This window comes from Gymnoscopelus microlampas, assembly GCF_963454915.1.
Source record: "Gymnoscopelus microlampas genome assembly, chromosome: 11".
NCBI lineage: Eukaryota > Metazoa > Chordata > Actinopteri > Myctophiformes > Myctophidae > Gymnoscopelus > Gymnoscopelus microlampas.
This window is the reverse complement of record NC_139948.1, coordinates 8,716,538-8,740,173: the sequence shown is the minus strand read 5'-3', so window position 1 is coordinate 8,740,173 and position 23,636 is coordinate 8,716,538. Positions and strand designations below refer to the sequence as shown.

General features: G+C 41.2%; 1 protein-coding gene across 1 annotated transcript; it reads left to right on the top strand.

The window, feature by feature from the left end:
* Positions 1–2,956, top strand: tmem238l (transmembrane protein 238 like). Its single transcript, XM_084072172.1, has 2 exons — positions 1–307; positions 2,345–2,956. The coding sequence occupies exons 1-2, from the start codon at positions 27–29 to the stop codon at positions 2,751–2,753; spliced, it is 690 nt and encodes a 229-aa protein (XP_083928298.1). The 5' UTR covers positions 1–26; the 3' UTR covers positions 2,754–2,956.
* Positions 2,957–23,636: the final 20,680 nt, after the last annotated feature.

The window sequence follows — 23,636 nt, the reverse complement described above, 5'->3', positions numbered from 1 at the left end:
AAAAAGAGGTGTGTGTGTGTGTGTGTATGTGTCACTGTGATGATGAAGCAGCAGCATCATCCTCCCGTTACACGGGCGCAATACCATGCTCCGCAGCGGGGATGATGGGGGACCACCATCTGAACACGGGGGACCACCGGCGTCTGAGACGCATCGGCGGCTGCGCGTCGCTGTTCTTCGCGGCCATCGTGAGTGACCTCCTCGGCCTGGTGATCCTGTTCGTGGGCATCTTCGCCAACCTGACCCTGGACGGCCGCTTCTATGGAGACTTCTTGATCTACAGCGGCGCGCTGGTCATCTTCTGCAGGTATAGGCTACAACCGGCCAGAGTGATGATGGCTGATGGGCACCTGTCAGTGGTGGACAAAGTACTCTTTTTACTTGAGTAAAAGTATCAATACCGAAATACTCTGTTACAGGTAAAAGTCCGTATTTCTAATTGTACTTTAAAGTACCAAAAGTAGAACGTAGCCTATAGGCTACTCTCATTATGCAGAATGTCTCACTTCACAAGCTTTCTAATGTATTTTATAAAAACGTATTTTTAAAAAATTACAAAAGTTTGGGAACCACAGATTCAGCCAAAAATCTTTTGAAAATAGCAGATCTACAAGCTGACAATGTGTTGCATCGTGACGCATTGTGAGCTTGTAGATCTGCTATTTTCTAATGGTCGAAATGTAAATAGGCCTGAAGTGGTTTTGTAATAATAATCACAATCTTTGTAATAAATAAATAATAACAAATAACTGTAGTGGAGTAAAAGTACAATATTTGCCTCTGAGATGTAGTGGAGTAGAAGTAAAAAGTACTGAAAATTGGAAATATTCCAGTAAAGTAAAAAATACCTCAAAATTGTAGTTAAGTACAGTACTTGAGTACATGCACTCAGTTACTTTACTGTTACACCACTGGCACCTGTTAAGCAGTGTGTGCACCGCAGCTAATCAGACTGCAGTGCACTAATCTATAATCAACTGTATTGTTGTCACATCACAGAAGTGTGTGAGGAAGTGTGGGTGAAATTCGTTTTTGTGTAAGTTCCATTGTTGTTTTCAGAAAGGGAAAAGAAAACAGGGAGGGGCGAGCAAGGAGAAAAAGATAGATCAAACAAAATATATATACATAGATGGCTAAACATAATATACTGTAGCTACACATCTAGCCATTATTCACATGACGCTCGTCTGTCACAAGCGTCATGGTACCACTTGTTCCTGGTATTTGAATAGTCTCTATTTACAACCCGTACGTCTACATAAACGTTCAGATTTCAAACATAAAGAGCTTATCCCAAAGCCATGGATGTAACCAGTTAAAGCGCCTGGGTCTAAGTACCCGTATCTTCCATATTGTTCAATAAAAAGCATTTTAATCTGATTGGTGGCCATTTTCTTAAAATGTCCTTCATATGCTTTCAACTATGCGACCCTATTGGTTGGGAGGTGTATTGCACTCTGATAGATTATAACTCTGTGATAAAATGGCCGTCTATTGGATTAAAGTGCTTTTTATTTAACAATACGGAAGATACGGGTATAATACCTTGGCGATTTAACTTGACACATCAATGGCTTTAGGGTAAAGCACTTTATATTTGAAATTTGAACGTTTATGTAGATGTAAGAGTTGTAAATGGAGATCATTCAAAAATCAAGAACAAGTGGTTCCATGACTGTCGTGATATGACAGTCATGTTTCAGGGCTACTACACATCCAGCTGCTACAGTAGAGCATCTACTTGAGGACATAATGCACATGAACATAGCAGCAGGTAGTCTACATAGCAGTAGACTACTCTGTTACAAGTAAAAGTACGGAATATAAAATGTACTTGAGTAAAAGTACAAAGGTATTGGTATAGAAATGTACTTAAAGTACCAAAAGTAAAAGTAGGTCTACTCATTGTGCAGAACGTCCCGTTTCACAAGTTATCATATGTCTACAATGTATCTACATTTTAAGATTAACTTTGAAGATATAAATGATTATATTATACAACATACATCAACCCCTTTAGCCCTGTTTTACACATAGGCTATTTGAAAATAGCCGATCTACAAGCTCAGAACGCATTGCGATGCGACGCGTTGTGAGCTTGTAGTTTTTCAAACAGTTTAGTACTTTTACTTTTGGTATTTTTTTTAAATTTTGATGCCAATACTTTTGTACTTTTACTCAAGCACCATTTTGAACACAGGCCTTTGTTATAGAGTATTGTTATATTGTGGTATTGCTACTTTTACTTAAGTAAAATATCTGAGTACTTCTTCCACCACTGCCGGAAACACATGTTTTGGTTGTGGTGATGTCATGATGATTCAGCCTATCCCCCGCTCCGCAGCCTGGCCCTGTGGCTCATGTGGTACGTGGGGAACATCCAGGTCGCCGACGACGAGGACCTCGACCCGTCCTCCAAGAAGAGGAGCAGCTTTGCGCTGCTGGCGAGGAAGCTGTCGGAGAGGCTGAACGCCAACCCGTCGCAAAGGCGTCCGAAATTCGCCTTCGATGAGGATGACGACGGCGAAAGCGGCGGCGATCGAGGGAGAGACGCGGACCTCGTGCCCGCTCACAAGCCCTCCAAGGTGACGTGGGGGAAGTCGTCTTCCTTCGACGGGTTCGTGAATAAGGGCTACGACGACGACGGCGCCAGCAGCACCGCCAGCTCGGACCCGTGTCCCAAAGAGCCCGCAGCGGCGGAAAGGCCTGAACTCCCCCCGAACTGCTGTGACGGGACGGCACCCGTCCAGTAACACCGCCGGAAAAAAGGCCTAAATAATGGACGCCTATTCTGACTTTGAAAGGTATAGCACAGGGGTTTTCAACAGGGGGGTCCTCAGAGTTACTATAGGGGGTCCACCAAATCTTTGTGTGATAGGATTTTTGTTTTTACATTAACCACTTGAACCCTAGCATCCCTTTTTCTGAGGAGAACTTTAGCAAAAAATTGCAGATCTACAAGCTCACAACGCCTTGCGCTGCGAGGCGTTGTGAGCTTGTAGATCTGCTATTTTTGGTAAAGAGGTATAGGTGTAGAGGAAAAAAACAGCAGACCTAATTTAAAAAAAAAAGTTATATAGAGGGGGTCCCCGCTTCATCTCTCTCTCAGCTAGGGGGTCCCTAGCCTGAAAACGTTGAAGACCCCTGGTATAGCCGATCAGCAATTCTTTTTTCATTTCAAGGACAAAATTCATATGCCTTAGGCTACGGACCCCCATTTGATACAATGTACGTTCTCTGGGACCCCAATCTACATACTGTAAAACCCTCAGGGTTATTTTAACTAAAATACATATCAATTTGGAGGTCCTTGACATGAAAACATTTGAGGACCACGTAAAGCACTTTAAATAGGCTCTATGCACAGCAGCCATATTGGAGAGAAATTGGGCCTCTTCCTTACTTCCCTCACAGGTCTTACCAATTACGCTAATTAAGGCTCTGCTACATTTAATGTAGCACAGTGGTTCTCAAAACATTTTTATTCAAGGACCACCATAACTCTTAGAGTATACAAATGGGTCCAAATGGGTCCATTTGGTTCCATTTGTACACTCTCAGAGTTACAGACCTCCTGTGACTCCTCAGGGACCCCGGACCACGCGTTGAGAACCACTGGCCTATTACTGGGCCCTTTATATAGGCCTTAACCTAAAAAATAGGTCACAGAGCTAATTGTTCACGGTCAATTGTTTGGACATAGATTGAAACTTTATTCATCAATAACTGGGCCTCTAAACAGTTCTAAATATGAACAACAATCATTATCAGTCAATTGATAGTGTAATTTAGGTTATGATGCTTATTTTTAACTGAGACTGTTTTCCTATTTGTTAAAGGGGCAGTAAGTGATTCATTTTGTTCAAATGAGTGCTAAATAGCTCTATATTTGTTATAGTAATCATTGTGTTTATTCAGTAACGAGGGTCTCCCTATCTCTCCAGCTCTTTAGTAAACAGAAACTATGTTATTCAGGTCGGGATACCAGTTTTTATCCAATCAGGAGAGGGAACCCGTGCAGGCTACAGGATAAACAAGTGTGAAATTGGAAGTGATGACACAAAGAAATGAGCAGACAACATTTGGAAATTGGCAACCCATCTGAAAATGTATTTTATTTTATTTTATTAAAGAGCAGAAGAGTCTGGGAGACCTCTGTTACTGAACAAACACTCTGTAGCAATGATTACAGTCTGAATTTAGAGCTTTAACTATTTGACAAAACAAAAACAAAAAACAATGTTTGGTTTTAACCATAAAATATCACTTACACTACCTTTAATGATGCCACCTATTAGCACATTATAGCCTTGTTATAAATTACATCAGGGGTCTTCAACAGGGGGTCCGGGACCCGTAGGGGGTCCTCAGAGTTACTATAGGGGGTCCGCCAAATCTTTGTGTGATAGGATTTTTATTTTTTTACATTAACCACTTGAACCCTAGTATCTCTATTGTGAGGAACATTAGCCGAAAATAGCAGATCTACAAGTAAAAAATAAAAGTTTAATCTGCAACACAATTGCATATGATAAAGAGGGGGTCCCTGCTTCATCTCTCCCTCTGCTAGGGGGTCCTTGGCCTGAAAAACGTTGAAGACCCCTGCATTACATTATAACAGGATATTTCCAAAACATGTTCCGACGGTATGTATTATAATAAGGTCACATAGTGTAGTCCAGTGTGTAAATAATTTAGCATTGTATTCTCTCCCAGTGATGATGTGTGTTGTTTTCATGTGGTTGGTATGCTCCAGGGATCAGGCATATTGTTGCTGTCTGCCAGGAAACCTCATATCTCCATGTTTAACATTTATTATGTATTTATTTTGTAAACTAATGCCCCTACGTCATCATACAAGAGTGTCACAGACAATGTGAAAATAGCAGATCTACAAGGTCACAACGCGTCGCCGTGCGACGCGTTGTGAGCTTGTAGATCGGCTTTTTTAACTGTTATACCTATTTTTTTTTAAAACAATAATAATTAAAAATGAATGTTTTTTTGGGGGAGATACAGCGACAACGGGTTAAATACAGTAGTAGCACAATGCAGTGGCTTGTTGACACAGACAACAAGTGATATGGAATCGCTTCTGTCTTTGTAATTTGATGTCAAAACAACAGCCGGTCAAACAGGTTTAGCCTGTGTGGACAGTGGGGGGGGGGGGGGGGGGGGGGGGGTTTACAAAAAAAAACCTGGGTTTTTGTAAACACACCCCGCCCCCACTGTACTAGTGACTTTTCTGTTTTCTGTGCACAATGCGTCGCACCGCGACACACAGTGAGCTTGTACTTCGGCTATTTTCAAATGGCCAAAATGTATAGGGCTGAAGAAGTGGTTAATGGAGGTTTTGTAATAATAAGCAAAATCTACTAAGTAACTAGTAACTAAAGTTTTCAAATAATTGTAGTGGAGTAAAAGCACATTATTTGCCTCTGAGATGTTAATTGGAAATACTCCAGTAAAGTAAAAGTACCTCAAAATTGTACCTCAAAATTATACCGAAGTACAGTACTTGAGTAAATGTACTTAGTCACTTTGCACCACTGCCTTCCAGTGACATCATCGGTAGGCAGGTTTGGTCATTTCAAACAAGATCATTTTCAACCTCAACGATGGCTTTCATTAAGCCATTGTTGAGTGGACCCATTGTCTGGACCCACTGTCGAATATATATATATATTTATATTTGGTACTTTTGACAATTTATTTGAAATGTTTTTGAATTTTTGTTTTTATTTTCACCTGGTGTTTTCGTTTCATGCAATTATTGTAGCACTTAGCATACTGCACCTTTCAGCAGAACAGATCATGATGAACGTCTATATATTATCACTCAATTCAAGTGTTGTTATTTTGACTGTGGTGAAAACTATTTGGTAGTGAATGTTGAAAACCGGGACATTTTTGTGTTTTAGAGATATTTGTCACGACTCGGGAGGACGCCCAGCTTGTCACTCTGTGGGTCAGAAGCAATTTAAAAACCTCAACGAAACAAATACCAAATTGGAGTTTGGTTTTGTGAAGAGGATGTTTTTAATGTATCCACTTCTAATAAAAAAAAATCCAGAATAAGACCTATTTCCATTGTCTTTTATTATTATTATTAATATTATTACAACAAAAAAACTAAACTGTGTACTATCACATCATGTAAACATTAGTTTTAACTTGGGAAAAACATGTACTATGCAGCCAGACAGGTCTGATAGACTGACAACATCACGCCTTGTGCAAACATCACTTCTCATTTTAAGCCAGTTGACTTCTCCCTCTGCAAATGTATCATGCCGATTCATTCACCACTTTCGACATGTTATTGTATGGGTCTATATCATACATGGGCAACTGGTGGCCCGGGGGCCACATGCGGCCCCCACCTTCACTTAATATCGGAATACTGATATATTGATTTCAGCTGTTACAATCCCAAACAAGCAATCATGACCCGTCTATATTATTAGTTTAATTACTTTTTTATGTCCAATGTATTTGTATTTAAGTTCATAAAGTTAACTTCTCCGCCAGGTCAGGTAGGTTATTGTGGCCTCCTGGTGGCACTATAATAGGCCAATGTCAAAAGGGTGCCATTTCTTCTTAGGCCTCGCACGGCAATTGGACACTGCATTCAGGATTTGAGGCACTCTGTTAAAAAAAATTGGTTTGCTAAATTAGACCTGCTGGTGGCGCTATAACAGGCCAATGTTAAAAGGGTGGCATTTGTTCCTCAACATAGTGTGAATGTGCGTGCAAAGTTTGACTGCAATAGGACGCTGCGTTCATGATTTGCGGCATTTTGTTCAAAACAAGCCATTACTGCAAACTTTAGATGTCAATCTTAGCCAATCAGGATGGAATATGAAAAATCAAACACATCCATCTTGATCACATGACTATAGAGATCATGTGTACCGATTTGCTTGAAATGTGGATAAAATCGGAAGGAGTAATATAAAAAAATGTGTTTTACATAAGTCGGCCTCCTGGTGGTGCTATAAAAGGCAGATGTGAAAAATGCAGGGCAAAGGTTTTTCCTTGACCTCTATAACAAGAGAAATGCGAGGCGTTGCTTGGTTGCTCAGTCCAAAAGAATGTTCCTCACTTTAAAGCCACCTTGTGACAAGCTTTCCTCTCTCTGTGTCACTCGTTCGCACTTGCATCATCAGTCAACATCAACCCCTTGCGTCCGCTGAGGCTCTGGGTTCGTGGCCATATGGACCGATTGGACCCCAAAGACAGAGGCCGCTGCGCCTTCTTCATGGCGGTGGCTTTGATCTTCGACGCCGTCGGCCTCATTATCTTCTTGATGGGGCTCTTTGCTCCGCTGAGTTTCTGGGACTTCTTCGTGCTGTCGGGACCCCTGCTCATATTCCTCAGCCTTGTTTTCTGGATCTTCTGGTACTTGGGGAGCATCACCGTGCCTCTGGAGGAGCTGGGCCATGGGCCTGCCAAAGTGACCGTTCTATAGGACTAAGTCAAGTAAAAGCCCCACACTATGGGTCATGTACTGGAGTGCCTTGCAGACCAGACCAACGTCAGGAGGGATTTGGCAGGACAGAAGGAGCTTGACTGGACTTTCTTCTTTTTTTCCCCTTTTGTTTTCTTTTTTTTAATGATGTATAGCAAAAATAGCCGATCTACAAGATACAAATTTAAATAAAAAATGTGAATAAGTACAACATTTAAACAATGTGAATAAGTACAACATTTAAACTAAAACATGAACAAGTTACCAGGACAGAAATGAGCATGTTGTGACCTTGTATATCGGCTATCTTATAAAACATACTCAACAAGAAATGTTGAGTATTTTTGACATTTTTTGGCCAGTATAATGATGACTGTCCAAAATTGAGATGATTTTGTGCAACAATTCTTTTGGACCACCTCCAAAGACACTGGGACTCTGTGATCTTTGGCGCAGGTTGGGAAACACTGCTTTATTTGACAGACGCGGTGCAGAGAGACGGCAAACAGTGTGGCAAACGGTCCGGCCAGCCAGGAATCTAACCGGGGACTCGCTGTCAGGCAGTTGAGCGAGCCCATGGTGATATACGTCCGCACGGTGCGCTACCAGGTGTATCAGAGAAGATAGCAGTCAGGAGGATGAGACTAGCCGGGCGGTCACTGCCATCGACACAGAGAACTCCCTGCCTAAAAGCTTATACTGTGTGAACAAACACACTGGCATCGATCAAGAGGACGTCCCGCCTAACTACGTGGATGTGCTAAACTAAAGAAAGATGCTGGTGCGGGGAACGCAGATGACTGGTGATACCAAAAAATAATCCGGATTTCCAATTCCAAAAGTAGTAAAAATAGCAGTCCTACAAGCTCAAAACGTGTCATTTTTACTACTTTTGTGTGACATACAAGAATGACCAAGTATGGCATAAATTTACGAAAAAAGTTAAAATATGGAGAGAAGAGGTTTCTGCCCAACAGCAACAATATTATGCAACGTGGCCCTCTGGAGTGAGTGTGGAAACATAGTGGTCCTCTCCATCATCAAAGGTGGTCTATATAGATCTTTTAGCAAATAGCAAAAATAGCATAGAAAGATATTGTGGACCCTCCTATACTTGTTCCAGCGTGGCTGATAAGATACTGCTGTCAAATTAACAACCCATTAAGACCTGGAATGCATCTGTGTGATTTTTTGAGTTGAGGTATAAAAAGCATCATTTTACACTTTGGCTATTCAAAAATTGTGAAAATGTGCGCAAATCTTTGAATATATGTATTATTTTAAAGCGAACATTTTTAACTCCAATCTTTGCTTCTGGGGGTCCCTGGAACATAATATTTTGAGATGGCGGGTCCGCGGCTAAATACATATAATTTTAGGGGTCCTTGGCAATTATGAAAAAGCTTGAGAACCACTGATATAGAAACATACGTTTTTCAGAAAACTGTTAGGATTTAGAAGACATTTGTTTAGAATCGGCTTCACGTCTTCATGGGTTAAAATGGGAACGCTGATGTCACAAGCAATGACATACTGTGTACTCGATTTGTTCTGTTGACTCATGTTATGCGCTCCACCTCTGCCTGTGTGTGGTTACACAGGCTGGGCTGGGTGCTGCCATATAAGCGGAACCTTCGCAAAACGGCTTAACTGGTCAAACAAGGTGCTCAGAGAGACATTTCCATGACATAATTGCTATGCATGATGACACCATCAATCATGTATATATGTCAAACGGCTGCCAAGCTAAATATGAAGGATTGGCCAAAAACTTGTGAACTTGTAGATCCTCTATCTATTTATGTCATTGGTTCTCAAAGTGGGGTCCGGGGACCCCCAGGGGTCCTTGGGGGGGTTCCAGGGGGTCCCCAGCAAAAGTATTTAATATAGGATCACAGTCATTTTAACCACTTTATGCATGTATATGTTGGCTATTGAAAAATAGCAGAGCTATTAGGAGAGCTATTGAAACATAGCAGATACAAATTTGAAAAATATCGAAAATGCTTCGAACATTTTGAATCAATTTGGAGGTCCATGACTTGAAAAAGTTTGAGAACCACTGATCTATATTTTGGTGCTTATGCATCTCCGACTCACAATTAGATATTGTTTTATGTGACTGACATTGTATTTAGCAGCCTACTGTTGACATCCTCTAGGATGTATTAATAACTGAAAGATGAAGTCAAAACTGTTGGCTTGGATAATCAGGGTTGGGTTTTCTAGGGGCTATAGGTTCATAGGTTCGAGGTTCGGGATTTGTTAGTGCGTCTCCCATCCAGTTATTACACTGGCCCGGGGCGCAGTCCGAAGAAAGATAAAAGAAAGAGACAAGAGAAAAACATAGGACAGGACAAAGAAGACTAGACAAGGACGACAATAACTCACTGTCAGTCAGTCAGTCAGTCAGTCACAACAGGAGGGAGAAACTAAGCACACACACACACACACACACACACACACACACACACACACACACACACACACACACACACACACACACACACACACACACACACACACACACACACACACACACACACACACACAAAACAAGTGATGGTGGGTGGGGGAGAAATCAATGACTCTGCTTTTGATATCATCAACCCCTCTGGTCATTCAGTTTTGGTGGGGATATGTTTCATCCCGGCTCAGACTGTATTAAATACATGATATGTTTGACGTTTATTTTTGATATTATCACAATTTTACAATTTGATTAACAAGGTATGTTAAACACATAGACCTGGCTTCCCTATTTTGTGTTATTTTGGGTTGTCGTATACGACAAAATAAATAAGGATTAATTGGTCAAGAAAAAAACACAATTTCTTGTGGTATATAATCGCATCATTGTCATACTGACATTTACCCTAAATGATTTCCTATCTCAACAAACCCAACTGTGGAAAATCGGTTTATTTTGATATGCTACAGTTTCATACGTAAACAGTAGGCTTTGAGGCAGCCGATTGTAAACTCCATGCGCATCAATCTCAACATCCATTCCATGCACTGACAATGACATGAAAAGGTGTCGGCTTTGTGAAGGAATGAGGTTTTGTCAGCCCGACACCCAGAAGGCAATGGTTGCCACATAGCTTGCGGTTGTGGATACCAGTCCTACCACTGTGTTCGTATAACAAGAGAAATGCGAGGCGTTGCTTGGCTGCTCAGTCCAAAAGAATGTTCCCCACTTTAAAGCCACCTTGTGACAAGCTTTCCTCTCTCTGTGTCACTCGTTCGCACTTGCATCATCAGTCAACATCAACCCCTTGCGTCCGCTGAGGTTCTGGGTTCGTGGCCATATGGACCGATTGGACCCCAAAGACAGAGGCCGCTGCGCCTTCTTCATGGCGGTGGCTTTGATCTTCGACGCGGTCGGCCTCATCATCTTCTTGATGGGGATCTTTGCTCCGCTGAGTTTCTGGGACTTCTTCGTGCTGTCGGGACCCCTGCTCATATTCCTCAGCACATTTTTCTGGATCTTCTGGTACATGGGGAGCATCACCGTGCCTCTGGAGGAGCTGGGCCATGGGCCTGCCAAAGTGACCGTTCTATAGGACTAAGTCAAGTAAAAACCCCACACTATGGGTCATGTACTGGAGTGCCTTGCAGACCAGACCAACGTCAGGAGGGATTTGGCAGGACAGAAGGAGCTTGACTGGACTTTCTTCTTTTTTCCCCTTTTGTTTTCTTTTTTTAATGATGTATAGCAACAATAGCCAATCTACAAACTAAAAAAAAAGAAAAATGTGAATAAGTACAACATTTAAACTAAAACATGAACAAGTAACTAGGACAGAAATGAGCATGTTGTGACCTTGTAGATCGGCTATCTTCGCAATCTGTTAAACTAAAAAAAACAACTTTAAAAGAAATGTTGAGTATTTTTGACAATTTTTGGACAGTATAATGATGACTGCTCAAAATTGAGATGATTTTGTGCAACAATTCTTTTGGACCACCTCCAAAGAGACTGGGCCTCTGTGATCTTTGGCGCAGGTTGGGAAACACTGCTTTTTATTTGACAGATGCGGTGCAGAGAGACGGCAAACAGTGTGGCAAACGGTCCGGCCAGCCAGGAATCGAACCAGGGACTCGCTGTCAGACAGTTGAGCCCATGGTGATATACGTCTGTACAGTGCGCTACCAAGTGTATCAGAGAAGATAGCAGTCAGGAGGATGAGAATAGCCGGGCGGTCACTGCCATCGACACAGAGAACTCCCTGCCTAAAAGCTTGTACTGTGGGAACAAACACACTGGCATCGATCAAGAGGACGTCCCACACCTACCTACGTGGATGTGCTAAACTAAAGAAAGATGCTGGTGCGGAGAATGGAGATGACTGGAGACGCCGTTGGAGGGCTCGTCTGAGGACGACGTCGTTTGCCCTGCCCGGACTTTTTTTTCTACCCAACCATCTTTCTGATTTTTTTTAAAGATTTTAATTACTACTATAACATGAATATAAATGAAAGTGGAAATAAATGCCATGGCATTTTTTCTTTAAAAAAGAAGCTTGATCCGACCTGGAACACAATCAATTGATTGATCATTAAACTGAACGCTCTGAAAATGCACATGGCCGCGGACGCTTTCGAGATTTTCAACTGGGCCTTGATCCAGGAAAGGTTGAGAACCGCTCCGCTAGGAAACTCTGAAGATGAAAAAAGTGACTTTATTCCAGCATTTGATTGATGCTGAGGACACCGACAAGAGGCGATGTGATGACATTGTGTTACGTACATAGCAGCAGTGGCCAATTCATCAGCACCACGCTGCTGGGGTGGGGAAAGCATTTCTGTCTCCGAGCATTTTTACAGGGATAAAGAGTTTAAAAGCTACAGTATGCCATGTTTAATTTATTTCATTGGATCGTCTCTTTGTGGAAGGCCAATAAATATTCATCGTTCATCCTGTGCTTTGCCCCCGAGGAGTGCGTTTATAGTGTCTAGAATGTATGGTGACGAATTTGAATGCACTTGAAAAGTGTCTCGAGGGCCTCTTGTGAGATTTGCTCTTCTTGGGAACCGGCCAAACAGGCAGGGAGGCGGTGTTCACTTTGCTAAGGGATATTTGTGTGAGATCCGCCCACTCAAAGTGTCGGTAAATAAACATCTCTCCCATTTTTACTGAAAGGGAAAAAACAACAATGACGGGCGGAATTCACACATGAGTGCCGTGCCAAACCAGTCTAGCCGGGGACATATTTGTTTCCCTATACCAGAACTCCATCATGGCTAATAGTAGAGACAGCTGATTACGAACGTTACGAGCGTTTTTGGATGATGAGCTGTTCGGCTTGCTGTGCTCAGTTCAAATCCTCAGTGTTGGTTCATCCACGTGTAACTCCCACAGCATACAAATGGGACTAAAGTTTGAGTTAGACATGACTCAGGAAAATTAACCCATGAAGACCTGAGGCCGATTCTACAAATGCCTTCTAAACCAGTGGTGCCAAGGACACCGCCCCCCTCATCTGAACATGTTTTGTGCCAGGGACCCCCCAAGAGCACTTTCAAGATTTTTCCAAAAATGTTCAAAAATAGCAGAGGTACAAGCTTGCTTCGTGCCGCACAGTGAGCTTGTATATCTGCTATTTTTGAGAACCACTGTTCTAAATCCAAAGAGTTTTCTGAAAAACTTATGTTGCTATATATATATATATATATATAGCTAAAATCTAAAATGACACAGATGCTTTCCCAGTTTTAATGGGTTTTAAGGTAAATAATCAGACATGACTCAATAACTATGGTATATATGGTAAATAACTCTGTAAACACCCAGAACAGTGGGCCCCTGAGAACACTGGGCACCATTTTTTCAGTTCATATTTTATGTTGGATTTTATATCTATATGTATTTTACAAATGAGGGGCCAAATAGGCCTACATAAAATATATGTTTTTAAATTACATTTAAGACCTAATAATTCTAAAAGATTCTACAAATTGCGACAAAACCTGTGATATCCAGTCATTTTGGGGATAAACAAGAAATTGAAGGGTAAATGTAGGTCTGATAATGATGTTCACCACCACCATGTTAAAATCATATATACTTTACATTATTTCTGACCATTTTCCAAAGCATACATTTCTTCTTCTTTTTTTTCTTCTTTACGGGGCCAGAGCTCTGCTCTGGACACGTTCATTATTCTGTCACTTCTTCTTCTTCTTCTTCTTCTTCTTCTTCTTCTTCTGCCACTTTTCGCAGTTCTGGCTGAACCGTGCAGTCGGTTTTTACGAAACTCGGCCATATGGTAGATGGTCATGAAAAACGATCAAAAAATAATTCTCACAATCTTTCGTCCAAAGGTGGCGCTATAGCACTCAATTGAAAATGCCAACTTTGACCAGGTACAACTCATGCCCTGTTTGACCTACAGCCATGAAACTTGGATACACATATGCGTCTCCTCATGCTGAACAACTTTCACACTCTGACTTTTGACCTCTGACCTTTAGATCTCCCACCATTTTGAATTATATGAAAAACAGTCATTGGCTCCTAACTTCTGCATTTTTTCACTTATGGAAAATCCGTTGGAAATTTTTGTAGAAAGTGTTCCAAAGTTCAAGTGTGAAACGTTTCGTGCAGATTGCTCAAAAATCCCAGGAGGAGATAGATTTTAACTATTACAGTTTTATGAAAATTATTCATCTGTGCCTAAAACATACATGCAGACTCACATTTCTTTGAAACTTTGCAGAAATGTAGAGGGTCATTCCAAATATCACTGAAACCAATCTTACTCCAATTGGCCAAAAGGGGGCGCTATAGCAATTTTTTGAAAAGGCAGACTTTAAACAGGCATAAGTCATGCCTCGTTTGGCCGAAAGTCGTGAAACTTGCTTACACATGTGCCTTGACTCATGAGGAACACACGTATCCATTTGACCATTAAGCTCCGCCCTTAGATTTTCCGCAATTTTGAGCAGTTTGAAAAATACTTGTTTTTGCCAGTTCTGGCTTAACCGTGCATACGCTTTTTACGAAACGCGGCCATATGGTAGATGCTCATGAAAAACTACCAAGAAATAATTCTCACACTCATTCGTCAAAGGGTGGCGCTATAGCACTCAATTGAAAGTGCCAACTTTGAACAGGTACAACTCATGCCCTGTTTGACCTACAACCATGAAACTTCGATACACACATGCGTCTCTTCATGCCCGACAACTTTCGTGGTCTGACTTTTGACCTCTGACCTTTAGATCGCCCACCATTTTGAATTATATGAAAAACAGTCATTGGCTCCTAACTTCTGCATTTTTTCACTTATGGAAAATCCGTTGGAAAATTTTGTAGGCAGTGGTCCAAAGTTCATGTGTAAAATGTTTCGTGCAGATTGCTCAAAACTCCCAGGAGGAGATAGATTTTAACTATTACAGTTTTATGAAAATTATTCATCTGTGCCTAAAACATTCATGCAGACTCACATTTCTTTGAAACTTGGCAGAAATGTACAGGGTCATTCCAAATATCACTGAAACCAATCTCACTCCAATTGGCCAAAAGGGGGCGCTATAGCAATTTTTTGAAAAGGCAGACTTTAAACAGGCATAAGTCATGCCTCGTTTGGCCGAAAGTCGTGAAACTTGCTTACACATGTGCCTTGACTCACGAGGAACACACGTATCGATTTGACCATTAAGTTCCGCCCTTAGATTGTCCGCAATTTTGAGCAGTTTGAAAAACACTTAAACCCAGGATTTTTCAGCTATTTGTGTGAAACTGTATCATCTGTCTGATCTCCTTTTTCACAGTTACTTGTCTGTTGGGCCAATGGCGTCTCCCTTAAATGAATGCCTCACAATCTCAAGGTCGCCAGTTCAAGCTTCACTTGATGCAGACTTAATTTAAGTTGAATTGCAAACAACATGACTGTATCAATGAATACATGTGCAAATGGTAAAGATAACCTGAAATGCTTATTTGAGAGTACGTTTTTTCAACGTATGACATACTTTATCTGAAAATAGCTGATCTACAATCTCACAACTTTTCATGGTTTGTGAGCTTGTAGATCGGCTACTTTCATTAGTTTTGGTTCTGAGGAGATGTACAATTTCTTCATTGGTAAATGGTTTGTGAACGAGTGATCTTAGTGTTAGTGAAACAGGGGCTTGGTTCATGAAAGAAGGCAAGAGTTTATGATCTTCAACAGACAATATCAGCCTGGACAAAGCTATAGCACTATAGGTAGTGTTGCAGCCTATTAGTCTGAAGGTTGAGAGTTCGAATCCTGTTAATGGCAGTAGGTTGAGATGTCCAATCAAACCATTATGTTTCCATCTCTCTCTCTCATCAATCTATTGTTTCCATGTCACTCTCTCTTTCTTCAATCTATTCCGTTTCCATGTCTCTCTCTCTCTCTATTCACTGGCCCCGTATTATCGCTGCTTGCAGCTATATTACGAATTGTTTTTCGCTCCCTCTCAATTCAAGGCTAATCTTAGTTCTGGCTGAACTGTGCTGTCGCTTTTTACGAAACTCGGCCATATGGTAGATAGTCATAAAAAACGATCAAGAAATAATTCTCATAATCTTTCGTCAGAAGGTGGCGCTATAGCACTCAATTGAAAATGCCAACTTTGAACAGGTACAACTCATGCCCTGTTTGACATACAGCCATAAAACTTCAATTCACACATGCGTCTACTCATGATGAACAACTTTCACACTCTGACTTTTGACCTCTGACCTTTAGATCTCCCACGATTTTGAATTATATGAAAAACAGTCATTGGCTCTTAACTTCTGCATTTTTTCACTTATGGAAAATCCGTTGGAATTTTTTGTAGGCAGAGGTCCAAAGTTCAAGTGTTAAACGTTTCGTGCAGATTGCTCAAAAATCCCAGGAGGAGATAGATTTTAACTATTACAGTTTTATGAAAATTATTCATCTGTGCCTAAAACATACATGCAGACTCACATTTCTTTGAAACGTTGCAGTAATGTAGAGAGTCATTCCAAATATCACTGAAACCAATCTCACTCCAATTGGCCAAAGGGGGGCGCTATAGCAATTTTTTGAAAATGCAAACTTTAAACAGGCAAAAGTCATGCCTCGTTTGGCCGAAAGTCGTGAAACTTGCTTACACTTGTGCCTTGACTCATGAGGAACACATCTATCGCTTTGACTAGTAAGCTCCGCCCTTAGATTGTCCACAATTTTGAGCAGTTTGAAAAACACTTAAACCCAGGATTTTTCAGCTATTTGCGTGAAACTGTATCATCTGTGTGATCTCCTTTTTCACAGTTAGTTGTCTATTGGGCCAATGGCGTCTCCCTTAAATGAATGCCTCACAATCTCAAGGTCGCCAGTTCAAGCCTCACTTGATGCAGACTTAATTTAAGTTGAATTGCAAACAACATGACTGTATCAATGAATACATGTGCAAATGGTAAAGATAACCTGAAATGCTTATTTGAGAGTACGTTTTTTCAACGTAAGACATACTTCATTCTGAAAATAGCTGATCTACAATCTCACAACTTTTCATGGTTTGTGAGCTTGTAGATCGGCTACTTTCACTAGTTTTGGTTCTGAGGAGATGTACAATTTCTTCATTGGTAAATGGTTTGTGAACGAGTGATCTTAGTGTTAGTGAAACAGGGGCTTGGTTCATGAAAGAAGGCAAGAGTTTATGATCTTCAACAGACAATATCAGCCTGGACAAAGCTATAGCACTATAGGTAGTGTTGCAGCCTATTAGTCTGAAGGTTGAGAGTTCGAATCCTGTTAATGGTAGTAGGTTGAGATGTCCAATCAAACCATTATGTTTCCATCTCTCTCTCTCATCAATCTATTGTTTCCATGTCACTCTCTCTCTCTTCAATCTATTCCGTTTCCATGTCTCTCTCTCTCTCTATTCACTGGCCCCGTATTATCGCTGCTTGCAGCTATATTTTTCTTTTATATTTTGGAAAACCAACAGACAAACAAACAAACAAACGGCACATCAACAACAACACAACTCGACGGGAAATAAGGGAAATAACTGCTGAGGTGTACATATGGAACAGGTACACTCTCAGAGCTAACCCATTGAAACTGGGAAAGCGTGTCATTTTAGATATTTCAATCGCTATTCAAAAATAGTTTTTGAACATTTTTCAAAAAATCTTGAAAGTGTGCGAACTAGCTGGTTTATAGGGCCTTTGTAGAATCAGCCTCAGGCCTTAATGGGTTACATTAGCACGCAAGATTTGACTGTGTAATAGTCAGGGGTGGGAAAAGTACCAAAAGTAAAAGTACTAAAATGTTTTAAAATAGCAGATCTACAAGCTCACAACACGTCGCATTGCGACGCGTTGTGAGCTTGTAGATCTATTTTCAAATAACCTAGGTTTAAAATAGGGCCTAGAGTGGTTAATGTATGATTTATAAGATAAAGTAGAAGTACCTCAAAATTATACTTATAAGTTCAGTACTTGAGTAAATATACTTAGTTACTTTACACCACTGTGTAATAGTGCAGGAAGGGTGGTGGATGAGGCTACAGGCTCCACACCCATTTCTTCAGTGCCTTAATCAGCACTCAGGGCAGCATTAGCTCCCGCAGACGTTGGAGAGTGTTATTAATGTCTATCCATTTAGTTCCTGCCCCTGAGAGCGGAAATGGAGGAGAGGCATAATGGAGAGGGAGGGAGAGAGAGAGAGAGAGAGAGAGAGAGAGAGAGAGAGAGAGAGAGAGAGAGAGAGAGAGAGAGAGAGAGGTGGAAGAAGTACTCAGATGGTGTTTTTTTTTTAATGTAAAAACCACAATATAGAAACACTCTGTTACAAGTAAATGACCTGTATTCTAAATGTTACTTGAGTGAAGGTACAAAGGTATTGACATCAAAATATACTTATACGGTACCAAGGTAAAAGTACCAAGTAAGTACTTAATTCTTTCCAAAATGTGCCAAACCTTTTCGAAAATAGCTGATCTACCAGCAAACGTGTCGCGATGCAGTATGTTGAGCTTGCAGGTTAGCTATTTTCAAATAGATTAAGTATAAAATAGGGCTTGATTGGTTAATACATGTTTTATAATAATAATAATCTAAATCTACAAAGTAACTTAACCCTACTACCCTAGCCCATATGGGATTTACTGTCGTCCCTGTTATGATGATGGCCCCAAGTCGTCATGGAGAGGTATTTGTGTCTCTACGAGACGCAGCCTAATCACGGCTGCGCTCTTCACTCTCACACATCATCAGAAAGAAAGGGGGGACAGAGAGAGAGGGAGAGAGAGAGAGAGAGAGAGAGAGGGAGAGGGGGGGGGGGGGGGGGGAGAGGGAGAGCCAGGACAAAACAAAAACAACAAAAGAAACATGTCAAAGAAAAGAAAATCAAAAGATATCTAGAGTAGAGTGCAGAGAGAACAAAATGTAACCTAGTGCCTCAGAGGAACTAGAATACCAGGTAAAGCATATGTCTAAACAACATACCTAAATAAACGGACTTTATTGTCACATCACAGGTTTACAGGTGTAAAGAATTGGGTGAAATGTGTTGTCTTGTGCAAGCTGGATCGTTTTTGTTGTTTTCAGAAAGAGAATAGAAAAGAAAGGGGGCAGGAAGAGCAAAGGACATGGCATATACAGCTGGTACAGTATTTACATGAGGTTAGACAAACAGTGCATGCTATTAGGCATTAAAGTGCAAAGGGAGTATTCAGCACATTGTCAGGTTTAACCACATCCACAAAGGGCTGTAACTAAGTATAAAAGGTCAAATCACAGGTGAAGGTCCACGAGGAACAGTGACGTCCAAGGACAGCCTGGTGACAGGCGGCGGTCTCATGCAGTGTTTCCCAAACGGTGGGTCAGGACCCATGTTTGGGTCGCGGACCAATTTTTATGGGTCACGATATTATTATTTTTTCAAGTATATAGTGTCTTATTTCAATAGATTTTTTTTTAATGTTTAAGAAAATCACAACTTTTCATCGATTAAAACAATTCCAATTTTCTTTTCAAGCATTTCATAAATAAAATGAAAAAATCTAAGACTTTCCATAAATAATAATAAAAAATAAAAAGAACGTTTAAGAAGTAGTGAAAATAGCAGATCCACAAGTTTGCAACGCGGCGCGAAACGGCACATTGTGAGTTTGTAGATCTGCTATGTTCACTATTTTGGGTCCCAGGCAAAGTCTAATTTAACACGCATGGTGTCTGCATGCAAGCCTGGTCCTGTAGCAGTATAGATACAATAGGACATCAGCTTTTAAATGTGATATGAGTCCCATATACCAGATGTTGTTTTATTGTATGGGTGAGGCCCATTAGCTACTCCATACAGTCCACAAAGACTGCAGACAGACAGAACCACACTCGTACACAGTAAAATACTCAATGCATTTAACTCTGTGAAAAAAAAATCATGTTTCATGTTTTTCTTTTTCTTATTATATAGTTTTACTCCGACCTCCTATTAAATTCAGTTCAGCAAATAGGTGAACTACCCCTTTAGATATACAGATTTTGTTGCTATATTCACTCATTTTGCTGGGGACCCCTTGGAACCCCCCCAAGGGCCTCTGGGAGTCCCCGGACCTTATTTTCAGAACCAGTGATATCATTAAATCATTACCCTATAATTATGTCCCAGTGTGATTAGGCAGTTTTTAGGAAGTCAGCAACTACTCAGAATATGTCAACTCAATCAGAAGAAGAATTAGGCCACAGATACATATAGCCATCATCCAAATGCTGCTATATTTTGGCTGTGGCAGTAACTAAGTACATTTACTTGAGTACTGTACTTAAGTAGAGTTTGGTGTATCTGTAGGCTACTTTACTTGAGTATTTATTGAAACAAAAATAAATCTTATAGGCCTACTTATGACTTTTGATCCACTTAATTTCAAAGACAAATATTGATATTTTGACTCGACTACATTTAAGGGGAAAAAGTAAATTAAACTCTATTTAAGACTTAAAAGCTCTATTTAAGAAAATGTGAAAATAGACGATCTACAAGCTCAAGTCACGTGTCATGATGTGATGAGCTTGTAGATGTCCCATTTTCACAATTTTTAAAGTTTATTTGAATTAGTTTTTGTATTTGTATTCTTATTTATTATTTTTTTTGGGGGGGGGGGGGGGTTCTACATTTCAATATCAATGATATCAAAAACAAAATGGTCTTTGTAATGTGTACTTTTGAAGACTACAATATCTTTAAAAGCAAGTAGCCTACTCCAGTAGCCTACTTTAACTCGAGTACAAATCTGACCGGGCAACTTACACTCGTAGTTATTTGTAATATTTGAACAGGAGTATCTATACTTTGACTGAAGTGCTGGGGGTGTTGGTCTATCTACCGTAATTTGGCTAAATGCTTATTTCCTAGTGACATAGTGAGTGACTGATATGGAAAGGTTTATAAAGGTGTATGTCTCCCTCCAGTGGTTAAGAGTAGCAACCAATGTTCAGTGTTTCAACTCAACTCAACTTCATTGGAACATCACCGGCAGGGCCGGTGCGGTGCTAGGCAATTTGGCGCCCTAGGCAATATTTTTCCGGGCGCCATAGCATCCCTCCCTATTCTGTTTTGAACAATTATGTGTGTGTTGAGCTGCTATTTTGGCCTTAGATATTTGGTGTGTGTGTGTGTGTGTGTGTGTGTGTGTGTGTGTGTGTGTGTGTGTGTGTGTGTGTGTGTGTGTGTGTGTGTGTGTGTGTGTGTGTGTGTGTGTATGTGTACTTTGCAGATATAAATGATTGCATTATAAAACATACATTAACCACTTCAGCCCTATACATAGACTATTTGAAAATAGCCATAGACTATTTGAATCTACAAGCTCACAACGTGTTGCATCCCGACGCGTTTTTTTAAAATGTTCTAACATTTTAGTACTTTTACATTTGATAGTGGGGGGGGGCAATGATGACGTCATGGTGGGCGTGGCCAAGTGGTGACGTCATGACTCTCACATTCCGTTTTGGTGTAGCTCCAAATAACGCACACATGTCGACACACCCAGTGTCATGGTACGTAATTATTATTCGTTTCATAATTTTCCCTAAGGGGAGCATGTAAGTGTTGAATAGAAGAGGCCCAAGTAGTGAACCTCGGAGAACTCCAAAATGTCTCGATATTTTGCTCGGATACATAGTTGCCAATGGAGATTATATAGTCCCCTGTTTTGGAGTTAAGATTTGAACCACCTAAAAATGGTTCCAAAAGTCCAACCCAATGTTCTAGTCTGTTGAACTTTATTGTATAGTGTCGAATGTAGCACTAAAATACACACTGGGATGGCAGAATACGTTATGCCACATGGTACACAATGACCATCTGAATAGACTGCTGTGCCCGTTGGATTTCCTGAACCTGCCAGTGCTGGGGTTGCCACAGCGATCAGGCTGCCAAGCTTTGCGTGATGTTTGTGCTGCTGTACCTATATAAGAGGCAGCGGGCACATTAAGACTCCATTCTTGTGAAGAGCAGATGTTGTTAAATGTTAGTTTATCAGTAGTGTTGCTGATTTGTCAAAATGATGCGCTGGACTTTGCAGCTGACAGGAGCACCAAAGAGAAGCTATCATAATGCTTCTGTTGCAGTGGGACACAAAGTGTACTCATTTGGAGGATACTGTAGTATTGAGGCTGGGATGCACAACATGGACCAGATTGAGTACGACATGGACCAGATTGAGGTTCATGTCTTCCACACAGTGTCACTGCGCTGGAGGAAGTTGCCAACAGTGACAACTGGAAGAGGAGAACGTCCCGCTGAAGTACCCTCCCTACGCCAGGGACATACGACTATACTGGTGGAAGATATTATCTACATGTGGGGGGGACGTAGGCCTACTTACACGAACAAGTGGTGCAACGTGCTTTATGCATTTGATGTCGACGCCCACAGGTGGTGCAAGCCCAAGGTTTCCGGGACTGTTCCGAAAGGGAGGTGGGGCCACTCAGCCTGTGTCTTGGAGAAGGTCATGTATATCTATGGAGGATTCAACTCGCCGACTGGGTACTATAATGACATGTACAAGTTGGACACCACCACACGAGTATGGTCTTTGATTAACACCGTAGGCATTCCAGCATCTTGGCATTCTGCCACCATCATCGGGACAAATATGTTTGTATTTGGGTTCCAAGGGGGAGATAACAACCCCCTCAGGGTGTTTGACACAAAGACTAACTGCTGGCTGAGCACACCGTCTGCGCAACTTCCAGAAGGACGCTGGGGTCATTCAGCCTTTGCCTACAATGGAGAACTGTACATATTTGGTGGCCATAACTCACCAGGTCTGGCACTCAAGGATCTCTGGAAATTTAATCCAGGGACCTTCTCCTGGAGGAAGATTGAGCCCATGGGGAAAGACCCGTGTGAATGGAAGTGTATGATGTGCTGTTGCGTGGTGGGTGATCGTATCATCCTCTTTGGAGGATACAGATATGCATCTCTTCCAGGTGTAAATGACGATGACAACAGGATGTCTGAGCAGCTGTACATCTTAGACTTAGGTCCTAGCCTGAAGACTTTATGCAAGCTAGCGGTTATTCAGTATGGGGTGGAGCGATCTGGGCTTCCACACGACATCGGGTGGGAACTGGCAGCCATGACTACCAACAGAGATTAAGTTTCAAACTAAACACGTATTCTGGGCCGTGTTAATGTCAGAATGCTCCCTAGGCAACGGACAGTTGCCCCCCCAGGACACATGCACGCGTGAAAAAAAGTTTGAAACAGCAAAATTTTGCGGTTAATGCGCGGATTGTGGCCGTTTTTGGGCGTTTCTTTGTTACTTTAATTCGGTTTTAGGGTTAGGCTTATGTTATTTAATAAAAAAAAAAAAGAAAAAAATCATGGGTGCATTTTTACACTTGGTTGCATGCTGAAAATAGCCGATCTACAAGCTCGCAGCGTGACGCGTTGTGAGCTTGTAGATCTGCTATTTTCACAGCGCAACACCCGAGCGCAACCAAACATACAATGACTTGTCTTTTAGATCTACTGGATCTCTTATCCACTCGTCCCTCACTAACAGATTCCTACTTCTCGGTCCAAAGCCCATGACGCACCTAATTCCAAGTAGAAGACAGGGTTAAGCAATTACAAATGAGATTGGTTTTCAAGATGGTCAAAGGGGCTCTGCCCTCATTAGACTCTATGCGCAGCAGCCATAT